Source organism: Crocodylus porosus, unplaced genomic scaffold (genome assembly GCF_001723895.1).
Source record: "Crocodylus porosus isolate Cpor-Errol unplaced genomic scaffold, CroPor_comp1, whole genome shotgun sequence".
Lineage (NCBI taxonomy): Eukaryota > Metazoa > Chordata > Crocodylia > Crocodylidae > Crocodylus > Crocodylus porosus.
Genome location: NW_017728918.1, coordinates 105,060,814 through 105,074,241, shown reverse-complemented (window position 1 = coordinate 105,074,241; position 13,428 = coordinate 105,060,814). Strand labels below are relative to the sequence as shown.

General features: G+C 44.4%; 1 protein-coding gene across 3 annotated transcripts in view; it reads right to left on the bottom strand.

The window, feature by feature from the left end:
- Positions 1-13,428, bottom strand: part of L3MBTL3 (l(3)mbt-like 3 (Drosophila)) — a 162,120-nt gene that overhangs the window by 59,987 nt on the left and 88,705 nt on the right. For all 3 annotated transcript variants that reach the window (XM_019538023.1, XM_019538022.1, XM_019538024.1), the window contains exons 14-15: positions 11,627-11,737; positions 9,886-10,000 (exon numbers count right to left, since the gene is read on the bottom strand). In XM_019538023.1, the coding sequence (XP_019393568.1) occupies positions 9,886-10,000; positions 11,627-11,737 (226 nt within the window). The remainder of the gene's footprint in view (positions 1-9,885; positions 10,001-11,626; positions 11,738-13,428) is intronic.

The window sequence follows — 13,428 nt, the reverse complement described above, 5'->3', positions numbered from 1 at the left end:
GAGGATTGCTCCCTTGAGGCACAACCACTCTTCTTGAACATCCTCCATCCTTTATAGGCCTTTCTTTTTAGCCTCAGGAGGTCTGCTAGATCCCTGGAGAGCCAGGGGGGGCTGCTGTGCCCTCTTGCTGCCTTTCCTCCGACATGGAATAGACTTAGCTTGTGCATGAGGATCGCTCCCTTGAGGAGCAACCACTCTTCCTATACTCCCCTCCCCCTGGGGTTGTGGTCCCTTAGGGCCTCACTGACAAGCCTCCTGAGCTTGTCAAAGTTGGCTTTCCTAAAGTGAAGGACTTCAGTGTTGCTGACTGACTTGCCAGCTTTACGGCAGATGTTGAAGGTGTTCAGCTCGTGGTCACTGTCACCCAGCTTCCCATTAATCACTAGGTTGCCAATTAGGTCATCCCCAGTAACCAGTACCAGGTCGAGAAGTGCTTTACCTCTTGTTGGCCCAAAGACTTCCTGAGTCAGGTAGAGGTCATCCACGCACAAGAGGAAGCTCTGCGACCACTCAGATTTTGCTGAGTGATCCTCCCACGAGATGTCTGGGTAATTGAAGTCACCCATGACAAAAATGGTCCTGGAGCATGCGGCCTCAGCCAGTTCCTGGGTGAACTCCTGTTCAAGTTCTTGACTTTGGATAGGAGGTCTGCAGTAGACTCCCACTGCTGTGTCCCCTGTGCCATGTTCTCCATGGATTTTAACCCAGAGGGTCTCCAGACACCCACCCTTGTCACCAACATCAGCTTGCAGGGACGTGTAGCTTTCCTTAACATAGACAGCTACACCCCCACCTCTTTTATCTACTCAATCCCTCCTGTACAGGGTATAGCCATCTATACCCATGGTCCAGTCATGGGTGGAGTCCCACCAGGTCTCCGTTATCCCTATGATGTCATAATTATTTGCATTAAGCATGAGGATGAGCTCCTCCTGCTTATTCTCAAGCTCCTGGCATTTGTGTACAGGCAGGTGAGTTTCCCCTTGGGGGCTCTTGCCTTGCCCGCAGATTGTACCAGGGTTGGGGTGGGGGTGGGCTCCCTTAAGTGCCTTGGCCTGTTGACTTTGCAAGGGTTGCTCAGCGGGCCAGCAGTGGCGGTAGACCTCCGTCCCCCAGCAGGCTTAGTTTAAAGCCCAGTGGAGCAGGTCAGCCAGTCTGGCTGAGAAGAGCCTCCTCCCCAGCGGAGAGAAGTGTAGGCCATCTCTTCCCAGAAGCTCGCTGCCTCTCTTGCCAGAGAGAGGGCTTTGGTCATGGAAGCCAAAGCTTTCCCTATGACATCAGCGCCGCTGTCTTTGGTTAACTTCGTGGATCCTCCTCTCCCTCCTCAGCCCATACCCCGAGACTGGGAGGATCAAGGAGACACCACCTGTGCCCCCAAACCCTTTAGCCCCGCTCCCAAACCCATGCAGCGCCTCATGACCTGGCTGGGAGTGCTCCAAGCCATGTCATTGGTGCCCACATGAATAAGGAGCATGGGACAGTGGTCTGTGGGCTGGAGGGATCCTCTCCGCAATGTCTCGGATGCGGGCCCCTGGGAAGCAGCAGACTTCCCGCACTAAGGAGTCGGGGTGGCAAATTACCCCCTCTGGATGGAGCTTCCCACAACAAACACCTTACGTTTTGTCTTGGGGAGAGTGGGGGCAGTAGCTGCAGTTGAGCCTGTGTTGCCTGCAGGGGCTGGCAACTCAGCAGGCTCTGCTGGAGCAGCAAGAGGTGTGTACCTGTTGCTAAGCTCCGGCGGGGCAGGGGCCTTGGTGTGGCGGGCCTTAGGACCCTTGACCACCTTGGTTCATGCCCCTGACTGGACAGAATGGGAGATCCTGGAGTCCTCCTTTGTTCTGCAGGGAGACCGTGGTCTACCCTCTGGATCCCTGGGGAGAAGGGCCTGGCAGTAGGAGTCTATCTCTTGCTCACAGTCCCTGATGGCACACAGTCTCTGGACTGTGGCCTGGAGCTCCTCCAGCTGGCGCGCCAGAGACCCCGAAAGGGAGCAGACCCCACAAGGGGAGGTGGCCATGCTCCTGGGCCCCAGAGCCTGAAAAAGGGACAGGCAGCCCCCGCAGCCGAGAGCCAGAGGCTGTCTGCATGGAGCCCGGAACCATGGGCTCCATCTGGGTGGCAGTCTCAGAGATGCTGGGGGGGGGAGGCAGACCCCAAGGGGACCCTTGGACCGCAGCGCGTGCCCATCTGCGTCATGCCGCTGGTAGGCTGGCTATGGCTGGGACTGTCTACCCTAAGGGGCTTGCAAGCAGGGCCTCGGGCTCTCCCACATACTTCGCGCTAACTCATGCGCTGGCAGACAAGCGTGCCTGTTTGCGCAGCCTGTTCGCGTGGCTCCCTGGGGGGCTGGGCAAAGTATGGACCTGGGCAGAGGACTGGTCAGTACCCCCCCACCTCTCTCTCTCCCTGGGGGTCTGGGTCAAGTAGGGGCCTGGGCAGGGCAAGACCCAGCCCAGCTCCACTCAGCCACCTCCTTCCACTCACTAAGGGGTTAATCCCCTCCCACCACGGGCTCCACTTACCTCTGGCTGTGCTGAGGGTCGGTGGGGGGCTCTGTGGCAGCGGAGGCGCGGCAGGCTTTCACCCGCGTGTCTCTCGCCACTCCGGAGCCTAACTCAAAACAGAGTAAGCAGAACAACCCACATAACTATACAACAATCCTGGGTACAGTACTGCAAAAGCTGATCCAGGATTCAAGGAATTAAGAATTAAAAGAGAGGAATTAATTGATGCCAGTTAACTTGTTTTATCTGAAAAATGGGTCTTGGCAAAAAAAACACCCAATTTTTCTTTTGGTCCAATTCTCCAATTTGTCTAAGTTACACTAAAAGTTAGGGCTAGGATTCAGAGTATCTGCTACTTGACCAAGGTTGCTGTCTTCTGCAAACTTGGTGAGTGTGTACTCCCATCCCATCTTCCAGGTTGTTGATGAAGATATTAAACAAAACCACCCTCAGGACCAACCCCTGGGGTACTCCACTTGATGCCAGCTGCCAACTAGACTGCGAGCCATTGATCATTACCCATTAAGCCCAGTGATCCAGCCAGTTTTCTAATTACCTTACAATCTATTCAGTCAACCCATACTTCTTTAGTTTGCTTGCAAGAATGTTGTGGAAGACCATATCAAAAGCCTTGAGAAAGTCAAAGTATATCATGTCTACTACTCTCCCCACATCTACAAAGCCAGTCATCTCGTCACAGAAGGCAATCAAGATGGTCAGGCATGACTTGCCCTTGGTGAATCTGTGCTGTTACTAATCACCTTCTTCTTCTCCAAGTGCTTAAAAATGGATTCCTTGAGGGCCTGCTCCTTGATTTTTCCAGGGACTGAGATGAGGCTGACTGGTCTGTAGTTCCCTAGATCATCTGTCTTCCCTTTATTAAAGATGGACACTATATTTGCGCTTTCCCACATGTCTGGGACCTTTCTCAATCACCACAAGTTTTCAAAAATAAGCACTGAATCCACACATAAACTATTGATGAGAAGATAACGGTTAGTGATTTGGCCTTTGAGGTTGCTGCCTATTAACTCTACTTAACTCATTCCTTCATGAAGTACACTGACACACCTTGGGTACAAAATACATGCTCTATATACTGCTCAATCCCAAATAAGCATTAACATATGAAACAATACAGCACACAAAACAAGGAGCTAAATATAGTAAAAAGCAGAAGTTAAGATAATGTTGTGAAACAGTCATTTCCATAGCTGCCATTATGTCACTTGCAAGCCACTGCTCTGATAATCAACCAATTGATTTGCAGTGAGCTTGAAACTAGTAAACTCAGCAGAGTGAGAAATTTAGTATCATTTTAAATTTAAAAAAATGCAAACATGTTTCTGATTTACTGCTGCAACATATCAAATAATAACTATACCAGCATTTCTCCATGATTTGGTTCTATTGATAGTGAAAATGGAGGTGAATTTTAGATAAATCTAGATGGAATTTAGAAATGTGGGGCTGGATAAGAATTTGCAAATTCAAACAGAACCAAATGTTCTCTGACCCAGGGTTCTTGTAAATAACCAAAACTGGGGACACTGTGATGAAAGAAAGAGAAATTAGTAAAAAAATTAGTGAAAGAAACAACTAAAATTGTAGATTTTTTAAAAAGTCGATACAATTCTTCCTTTTTACTACTGAAATCAAACCTATTTGATTTCTGCAAACCCATTCCTGTAGTTCCATAAACTTCCAATGCTTGACGCCCATAAGGACTTGAGTATTTCAGGAGACACTGTCTGTATCCCTGCCATTGCCTCTTCCATTACCCCAGTTGGTCAAAACTGATTTTGGATTTTGTTTTAGATGGAAAAGATGTCTCCAGCCCTTGCTACAACCTGAGCTTAATCCATAAGCAAACAAATATAAAGGCATGCCAGATTTGGCTTCAGGGAACAAAAGAGCAAATAATAACTGGCTCCCTAAAATTGGATTTACAAGTGTGCTGAGCTTAGGTCAAGTGAATAAGATAAAGTTTTCCAAGGCCTTGAAAGGTTCACTTGCTAAGTAATTATTCCTAAGACTACCATAGGGGAAGTTGCACATAATTATGCTCACCAGCCCTATTTTTAGCTGAAAAGTTTTACAAAAGTGGCAGTTGTTGCCTTGTTACTAAGCCCTGTAAATCTGTTAAACCAATCACATTAGGAGAAAAGGTAAACAAGGGATTCAGGAAGACAAGGGGGAAGATGACACCTTTTGTACAGAGTAATTTAAGGTACTAAATATTTACAGTTGGATGTGTTAGGACTGTCAATGTTTGTTCTTAAAGAAGTCAGTCCTCAAAAAAAACCCCCAGTATATTTATCCTTTAATAGAATAGGATGGTTAACTTGAAGGATTTACCAAGAAAACCAACAAATCAAAAAAGAAAAGATCTTTGGCATATTCATAGTGTTGAAGTGATCACTGTCATAATATGAACCTCAAACCTCAAATTACCCCAAACTTGGGGTTGGCAGCAGGGCTGGAGCTGGCGAGCTCCCGTTGGTGCCACCAGCAGCGGAGCTGGCAAGCACCCACAGGTGATGCTGCCGACAGCCCTGTCAAGGGGGCCATGTGCTGCCCCCCCCATACCTCTCCTCTGTGTCACTTATGTCTCTGTGGATGCATGTTTGGTGTGTCTGCACGTGTGTTGTGGAATGACAACAGCAGAGAGAGCGCATGAGTTGGGTTCCTGAGTTTGGTGCATTTTTCGTGCGAGGTGCAAGCTGTGGAATACAGCTGCTGTGTGTGTTGGATGTCCAGACTCTGTGAGAGTGCCTAGATCACTCCAGGACCTAAGCAGAGTCTCCCATCAGCTGACAGCAGCAGTCTCATCAGTGGTTACAGACTCCAGATGCTCGCCACTGTTCCCTGCTGCCCTGCTTCCCTCTCCCGCAACCCGGCGCAGCTGGGGACAGGGGAACCGCGTGGGGATCTCCTAGCAGCTGCTTGCTCCGGACTGCCCTGGCGACACACCTTCTGCGCATGCGGCTGCACTGAAGGAAGCGGCAGGCACAGGAGACGCATTGCCAGGGCAGCGGGGGGTGAGGGGATCCCTATGTGGCCCCACTGTTCCCAGCCATGCCAGGTCACGCCTGCTCAAGCCCACAGCCTGCCCCAGCACAGATCCAGGGGAGCGGGTTCCCCCCTGTTCCCTGAGGGTGAAAGACACAGAGTGCCTGGCCAGATGCATGTAGACCACCCATGGCGCTATTGGCCCAACCTGGTGCAGTGCCTCCAGGTGCGGCTTCTCTTAAGGTCCCATACCATCTCTCACAGTCTATGTGCAGTGGCTGGGTACTCCATGTCTCTCACCAACACCTCCCTGCTCCCGGCCAGAGTATCTGGCTAGCTGCACATGGACTGCAAGTGGCGCTATAGGCCCTTAAGGGAAGCTGTGCATGGAGGTGCTGAGTCTTGTTGGGCCAATAGCATCGTGGGTGGTCCACGCACAGCTGGCCAGGCACTCTGCATCATTCACCAACACCTCCCTGCTCCCTCAGCCCTGAGACAGCTCCCTGCAGGCAGCCTCCCCCCCAGCAAGCTCAACCTCCAACCAGCTTCCCCCCACAGCCCTGCCCCACAACCCCCCCAGCCCCCTGTAAGCCCCATTTTCCTAACCTTAAAGGCTCCACAAGAAAAGTGAGCCAGAGGTAAGCCTTGGGACTGACTAAAAGCCTCAGGCCCCACCTTTCCCCCTCTCCCTCTCCTTCCTGCTCTGGGCAGGGCTGGGGGTTTCCCACCCCTTTTGCAATCAGCTATTGCAGGCTGGAACTCTGCCCGCCTGCAGAGCTCTTTGCAGGAGCAGGAAATCCACGGTTTCTCTGATAAAGACGGGAAATCTGTGGTTTTTTCCGTTTTTCCATGGGAAACGGAAAACCTGGATCCCTGTTGATCAAAGAGGGAGAGAGTGAGAAAGGAATACAAAGCAATGAAAAATGGAAGAAAACCTACTTGAGCAAAACAGAATGGGTTTGTTGGCCCTTTGATATGCATCTATTTAACTTAATCCTAAATTACTGGCTAAAATTCAGGTAAATTACTCACACGTTCATCCAGACACTGATGGAGCTCTGGAGGCCTTTGGCTTGTTTCAGTATCCCCAAAATGTCTCCCCCCCAAAAGGGTGTGATTCCTTTTATCACTTTTCTGACCTCATCCCTAAATGCCAAACAAAAATCAGTAACCTCAGAACATGGCTGATGCAGGCCAGTTAATCTGAAAAATGTCAGCAACCCTCTAGTGGAGTGACCAGTGCCTCACAGGTATTTGGGAAGGAAACTGGAACAAAGGAGGAGCGAGTTCCCCCTTCTGAATGAAACCACTTAGGTGACCAGGTGGATCTAGTAGCCAGTCTGAAGCCAGAGGAGGGGTGAGCAGACACTGAGTAGGGAGGACAGCAAAAAGGGGGATTTCTCCACATCTTCGCCCTCAGCTTGCCCTCTTCCTTCTCCAGATAATCTCTAGTAGGTGTCTGGCTGCAGCGTAATTTTTTTGTGAAGGCCATGAGGTACAGTAGCTGTTGAATAGCTCTGCCTTTCTTGCATCTTCAATTAGGAGCTCCCCCTGCTTCTTAAGAGGACTCAGCTTCCTTGGTTCTTCTTTTCTATCTCACTGGGGGGGAGGCTATCATAATTAATGAACCTCTTCTTGTTGTCCTTAACCTCCTTTGCCAGGTGAAACTCATTCTATCTTTTGCCTTCCTGATTTTGTTCCTGCAGATTCTTGCTTTTTTCTAGTACACTTCCTTGGCAAACTGTCCATTCTTCCATTGCCTGTATGCTTTCCTTTTGCATTTGAGACATTTTAGAAGCTCCTTGTATAGTAACACTGGTCTCTTGCCATTCTTCTTGTGCTACTGTGTCAGGACTGTTTTACTTCCACTTTTTCGCTTTAATTCTGACACTTTCAGAAACTTAGAAATAAAATTCCTTTCATAACAAATTCTAAAATAGTTTGTAGAATAGAAAGAAAAGAAAACCATGTAGTTATTTCATTTCTAAACTGTCCCTGTGTCATTGTCTATTTGGGAACAGTTATTTTCTATAACTCCTGCCCTTATCCTTCCTTTTCTATTTAAACTGAAATTAATCTATCATTAGTTTGTTTTACAGTTTCCCAACATGCATTCTCAAAGATATCAGTATAGATGTAGAAACAGTGCTACTGTTTTGACAAAAATGCAAAAAGCCACTTATTTTTTATTACATATTTCTTTTTGCTACTATCTGCAATAACCAATCCATATTTTACACAAAAAAAATATTAAAAGAACATTACAAAGTTCAGTGTTCACATATTTAGAATTAAAATTACCCATATAACTGTAATTTGGCCCTCAACCTGCTCCAAGCATGTGGTTGAATTAAATCACCTTGGGAGATCCTTTTCAGCCCTACTTTTCAAAGATTCAATATATATTATGATATCGTCTTTAATTTTACTTGATCACGTATTATTTTTTCCACAGGCCCCATGCCACATTCAGTGTACTGGATGGGCAATGCTCACTTAAAAATCAGCTATTAATCAATTGTCTTCCTGTTGTTCAATGTTTGACTCCTGTATCTTATTTGTTGCCCAGTGTTTAGACCCAACTTGGAGACAGAATTATTAATTTTCTCATGGTCTGATTACTGGCACTCATTTTACTGAGTACTTCAGAAATATTCATATATATTCTTTCCATAATACCTTGTGAGATGAGAGAATATTATCGTCATTTTAGAGATAAAGTTTTGAGGCTTAAAGGTTAGTTGCACGTTTCCACTATTTCTAGGTAGTGCTTTGAAACACCAAAACACTTATTTTTTTAGAATACTTGGCACTGCACAATACTTCTTGTATGCCGAACACAACTCCTACTGACTTCAGTTCAGATGCAAGATATAAATCAGACCTCCGGATCTCCAGTAGCTATAAAGTGAAGAACATACAATTTGCAATCACCTGCTAAAAGTTGGTTTAACTAACTTACATAGCAAACATTGGAACAGGGACCAGGCAGATATGGAATCCAATTCTCTAGGCAGCACTCAACTGCCTTAACCATGAAACAACTCTTTCTCCTCTTCCAAACCCCAGCCTCATTCATAATGCACCATCTAACCTATGCAATAAATGAGGCAGGGTTTCTGCAGACAACAGCCTCTTTCACTACTGCAGTCATATTATCCTGCCAAAAGGGCCATTTTGTACAAGGATCCAATGGTCTTGTAGGTTCTGAAGAAAGTCCCTTCAACATAGGGTGCTTACAGATATCTGCCTGTTGGGTCAGGGGGAGTATGGAGCCTGGTTGCACCGGCATTGGCCAGCAGGCAGGGGTACTCCAGCAGCCTCTTTGGAGGCTGTTAAAACTCTCCTCAGCCCTGCTCTACTCCTCCCCAGCTTTGGGGTTGTCACTGCAGGAGGAAGCAGACAGCACAGACCTGTTGGTTGCGTTTGAATAGCCAGAGCTACGGAGGGGGTTGTGGAATGGAACCCCCTTGCCTTGAGGGCGCAGCCTGGCTCCCCACAATATCCCAGCCAAAGTAGCGGGGGGGGGGGGGCCCTGCAAGGCAAGGGGGCTACGTTCCATACCCCCCCACACACCTCTGGCCATTCAAAAGCAGTCGGCTGCTTCCTCCCCCTCCTCCCCCTGACAGTCCCAGGGACAGGGCTGAGCTGACGCTGCTGGCATGAGCACCAGCCCAGCCCTGTCCCTGCACAAAAAATTAACCCTGGAGGAAGTATAAGTTCCTTAAAGCACTGTGCTTTAGAGTGCCCTAATCTAATACATTTTACCAGGGTTAACTTTTCATGCAATGAGCCATTTTAAAAGCAGTCTGCAGCCACAGCTGTAGAGCATTTTCAGGGGCCCAATCATGTGAAAAATGTCACTTGTGTAAGCACCCATAGACAAATATTGCCCAAAAGAGGAAGTTTGAGGTTTGGCTTAGTCTGTTGATTGGGCATAGTATTTTAATCAAGTAACTTTTCAAAAATAAGTTGCAGTGTCGGTCTTGCAAAGCAAGTTAACATTGCTGCTGTATGAAGAGAAAAGACACTGCAAATCAAATCCCAGCCTTACTGAATTTTGTCACTAACTTTCACAGGGCCAGAATTTAATCCTAGATCTTTGTAATTCTTCAGGATATGAACGTAATTCTTATGTACAAAGATAAATGTTGTATTTAATCTACAAGTTCAGTAAAATCACCTTTTAAAAAAGTGATTTTGTCAAGCTTCCCATCATGTTCATTTTGTTGACAATGTCACCCTTACTTTATTTTGCGTATACTAATTGCTGCTTTCCCTAATACAATGTCACAGAGGTAATGCTAAACAAATTTTGCATGTCTTTTAACATCATTACTTTAAAATAGGATCTTAAGATCTCTCTTACTAAGAGGAGGGTGAAGAGGATGTCCAGTTTTTGCACACCAGCCAGCAGGATGGATATCAGGGCTATCTACATCAGTCCAGTAATCATAAATACTGTCCCAGCCATCAAAGTGCACCTAAAAGTAAAATAAAGATTTTTTTTAAATAAAAAAATGCATTTTAGACCAGAAAGAGTCTTTGTCATTATCTCCGCATGAAACTCTCAGAGTGATGGATGTTAATGCTAACTCCATTAGAGAAATCCTTTAAGAGAACTGTAGATGTTACACAGGAATAAACTAAAAACTAGATTTTGCATTGAAGGGAAAGTAGTTTAACTGGTTACTTTAATGCAAACTGAACAGGTCCCTTTTTGCATATCATTGTCAGGTTCAAAATACATGAGTTCAGGATAGTTATTAATATTATTATGTTGGTACAGTAACACTTTAGACTAGTAAGGGCCAATTTTCCAGAGGGACCGGACATAAAGGCATTATATCAGTCTTCTGATACAAGGTGTCACTTTTACCTATCCATCTTTAAAAAATAAAAAGGAGGTACAGCTCTTCAAGGTAGACAATTAATCTAAGTGAGAATATATTATGTAAATCCATACAAAATAATCACTGTCAAGCAGAGTAGCCATTGATTTCTTCTATTCACGGATGACTGAAGGAACTAACTTATTAAAATTATTTTGGTAATGAAAACCCCTCCTCTTTTTTATGTTCTTACATATAAAACAGTACATGAAATGCTCTGTCACTATACAATATGAAGGTAATTAAACTATTTACCCAACAAACCACATATCCTGGGTTGGTGTGTTTTCTTGACAATATCAAACTAATGTGTAATTTATACAGAAAATGTGTAGGTGTGGAGATGATTCTTTTGATACTTCTGATGACTCCCCAGCCTTTGCTAATTTTGATTCAAAATGAAATGTCAATTGTACTTGTCACTTTCAACATCACTTTATTACAAATGCTTAACAATGTGACGTACGCTTAATAACCCTCTGTAAACTGCAGAACAGAATATCTCTTATTTCATTTCCATTTAGCTAACTATCTAAAGAATGCCAGTACCTAACAGTTAAAAAGTTTCGGTTTTTAAGGCATCTATATAACATAAGAAAACAAAAAACAAAAAGAAACACAAGCATACACCTGCCAGAAAAATAGCAATATCCCTCATCAAATCTGTGATATGAAATTAATCCAATGTCAAGTCCAGAATTTAAAACAAAATTCCTGATATCTAAAGGAACACAGAATCATTTTTTTTTTTAGATTTCTTCTGTCTCCGTTGGGCTTCTGCAGTGTGGAAGTTATAAACACATTTTATTAAACTAGTTCAAATATGGTACAAAAATACAAATGTCACTGAATTTTTTTGATACCAGTATTAAATCAACATTCTTCTATGAATAGACAATTGCTTTAGCTCTGTTATTGCTAATGCTATTTCGTAGAACATTCAATCCTTTGCTCCAAAGCAATCTATGTCATCATATGTCACTGATCACTGATTAAAAGGATAATTCAGGGACCCCTTCCAAATCAGGTACGTCAAATTAATCACAGAGGAGGAAATAGAAATGGTTTTAGTATCACAGGTCCAAATGACTCTCATCCCTCCTATGTAAGCTAAAAAATTCCCATAAAAACCTGAACTTGGAAGTACAGTATTTTGTTTTACAAAATTACTGTTATCATGAACGAAGGAGAATCCTCAGTTTAAAGAGAGAGACTTACTTTTATCCTATGGTCATCAGTATCTACAATTGTTGCTACTCTGATAAATGCTGAATTTCTCTTGTCAACTACCTCAAGTTTCATATTTTTCTGAAATCCATGAGATGGTTTCTGTGAAGGGAAAAGAGTATTTCAGTGAAATGTAAAAAAAAACCAATTATATAAAATACGTATTAAGGGAAATCCCCCTGCAGAAACAAATCAAAACATTAAAATTGTGTACTAGAATTACAGTACTAGGCCAGAAAAATACTTTACTTTTTGAGACTTTTAATCTTATTCCATGTCATTTAATCAGTAATAATAAAGAAAAGATACAACTCTTTTAAAAAAAAATGTAGCCACTTTCAATTATACCTTGTATAAACATGTTAACAGCATTTCAGCCTCTATCTAATGGTTTCTTGGGCAGCAAGTTGACCAATTGTCCCTTCTTACACTTGCAAGTGTATCTTAGATCACAAAGCTATTAGCAAACTTACATAAGACAACGCCAGTTTCAGGGTAAATGTGACAACAATAACTGACAATGCAAATACAAGTATCTTATCATTATGAAAGTGCTGCATGATTTCAAACAGAAAGTACCTCAACATTTTGTTTCAGAAGACTATTTCTGCATCAAGAGGGACATGATCCTACCAACTCCCATGTACAGCGACCAATTTGATTTATAGATTACTTAAAATAGAAATGATTTAAGTACCATAAGCATTTATTTTTCTACCTTTTAAAGTTTTTTTAAAAAGTCTCTTTGGAGATAGCAGGCTGTCAAAAACTACCACTATTTTTTCATAGCCACTATATCAGAATGCTACCCTCCAGCAGAAAAACATGTTGTACTCAGTTATTTCAGCAACAAATCATATCACAGCATATGATCAGACTTCACCCAGAAGTTCAATGAGACACTTCAGACTTTTTTTTAATAAAATCTGTTTTCCTAGATTTAATCTAGTAATGAATATGCACTGGTATTAAACAATTAATGTCTAGTTGGAAAAATGTAGCCTCAAAAATAACAAGAGTTTTATGAACATTATACTTAGTGTCTTCATAGAATGCAATGTATTTTAAGTCAAATGTGCTATTTTGTGTATTCCAACATAAGATTATAGTATACCTAGAACAGAACTGAAAACAACGTTATGACTTGTGATCAGAACAGGAAACAATTCTCCTATTCTCAGACTGCAGAAGACGTTTTTTACTTCAGAATAGATTATCCGGTGGACCCCAATCCTCACAGACTAATAATCCCATTAGGGCCTTGTTACCTATTGCACTTTGAGGTAATCAAATGTTAATTGGTATTAGTGCTAGCTCAGTTTGGAGCAGTCACACCTTAAGGCTAAAAACCTTCTCTGACTGCCCCCTACCTGCACAGCTGTGAGTTGCCACTACAAGCTTGATAAACCAGAACTGGCTTCTATCCCTGCTGCAGGTGGAGGCGTGTGAGAGATGAGTTGGGGTAGGGAACCAGAGCTGGGTAGGCAGCATGAAGCTGGGTGACAGAGAGTTAATGGGATTGTCACAGAGTGGGGCCTAGGAGCGGCCGTGATCCCACTAGTGCCCCCTGCCGTGCCAATTAGGTGATCCAGCACCCTCTTACTCGCCTGCGACGTCTTGTTGGTATATGGTTCTAGAAGGGAGGCTGCCTCTTGTCGCCCTGGACATCGTGCTATGCTTACACTGTCCCCTGTTCCGTATGGAGTGACCTGGTGCACCCCAGCCTTATGGGCAGTGCGTGCCTCCAACCTCCCCTTTAGCACGCCCCAAGCCTCGCAGCTCTTCCGGACGTT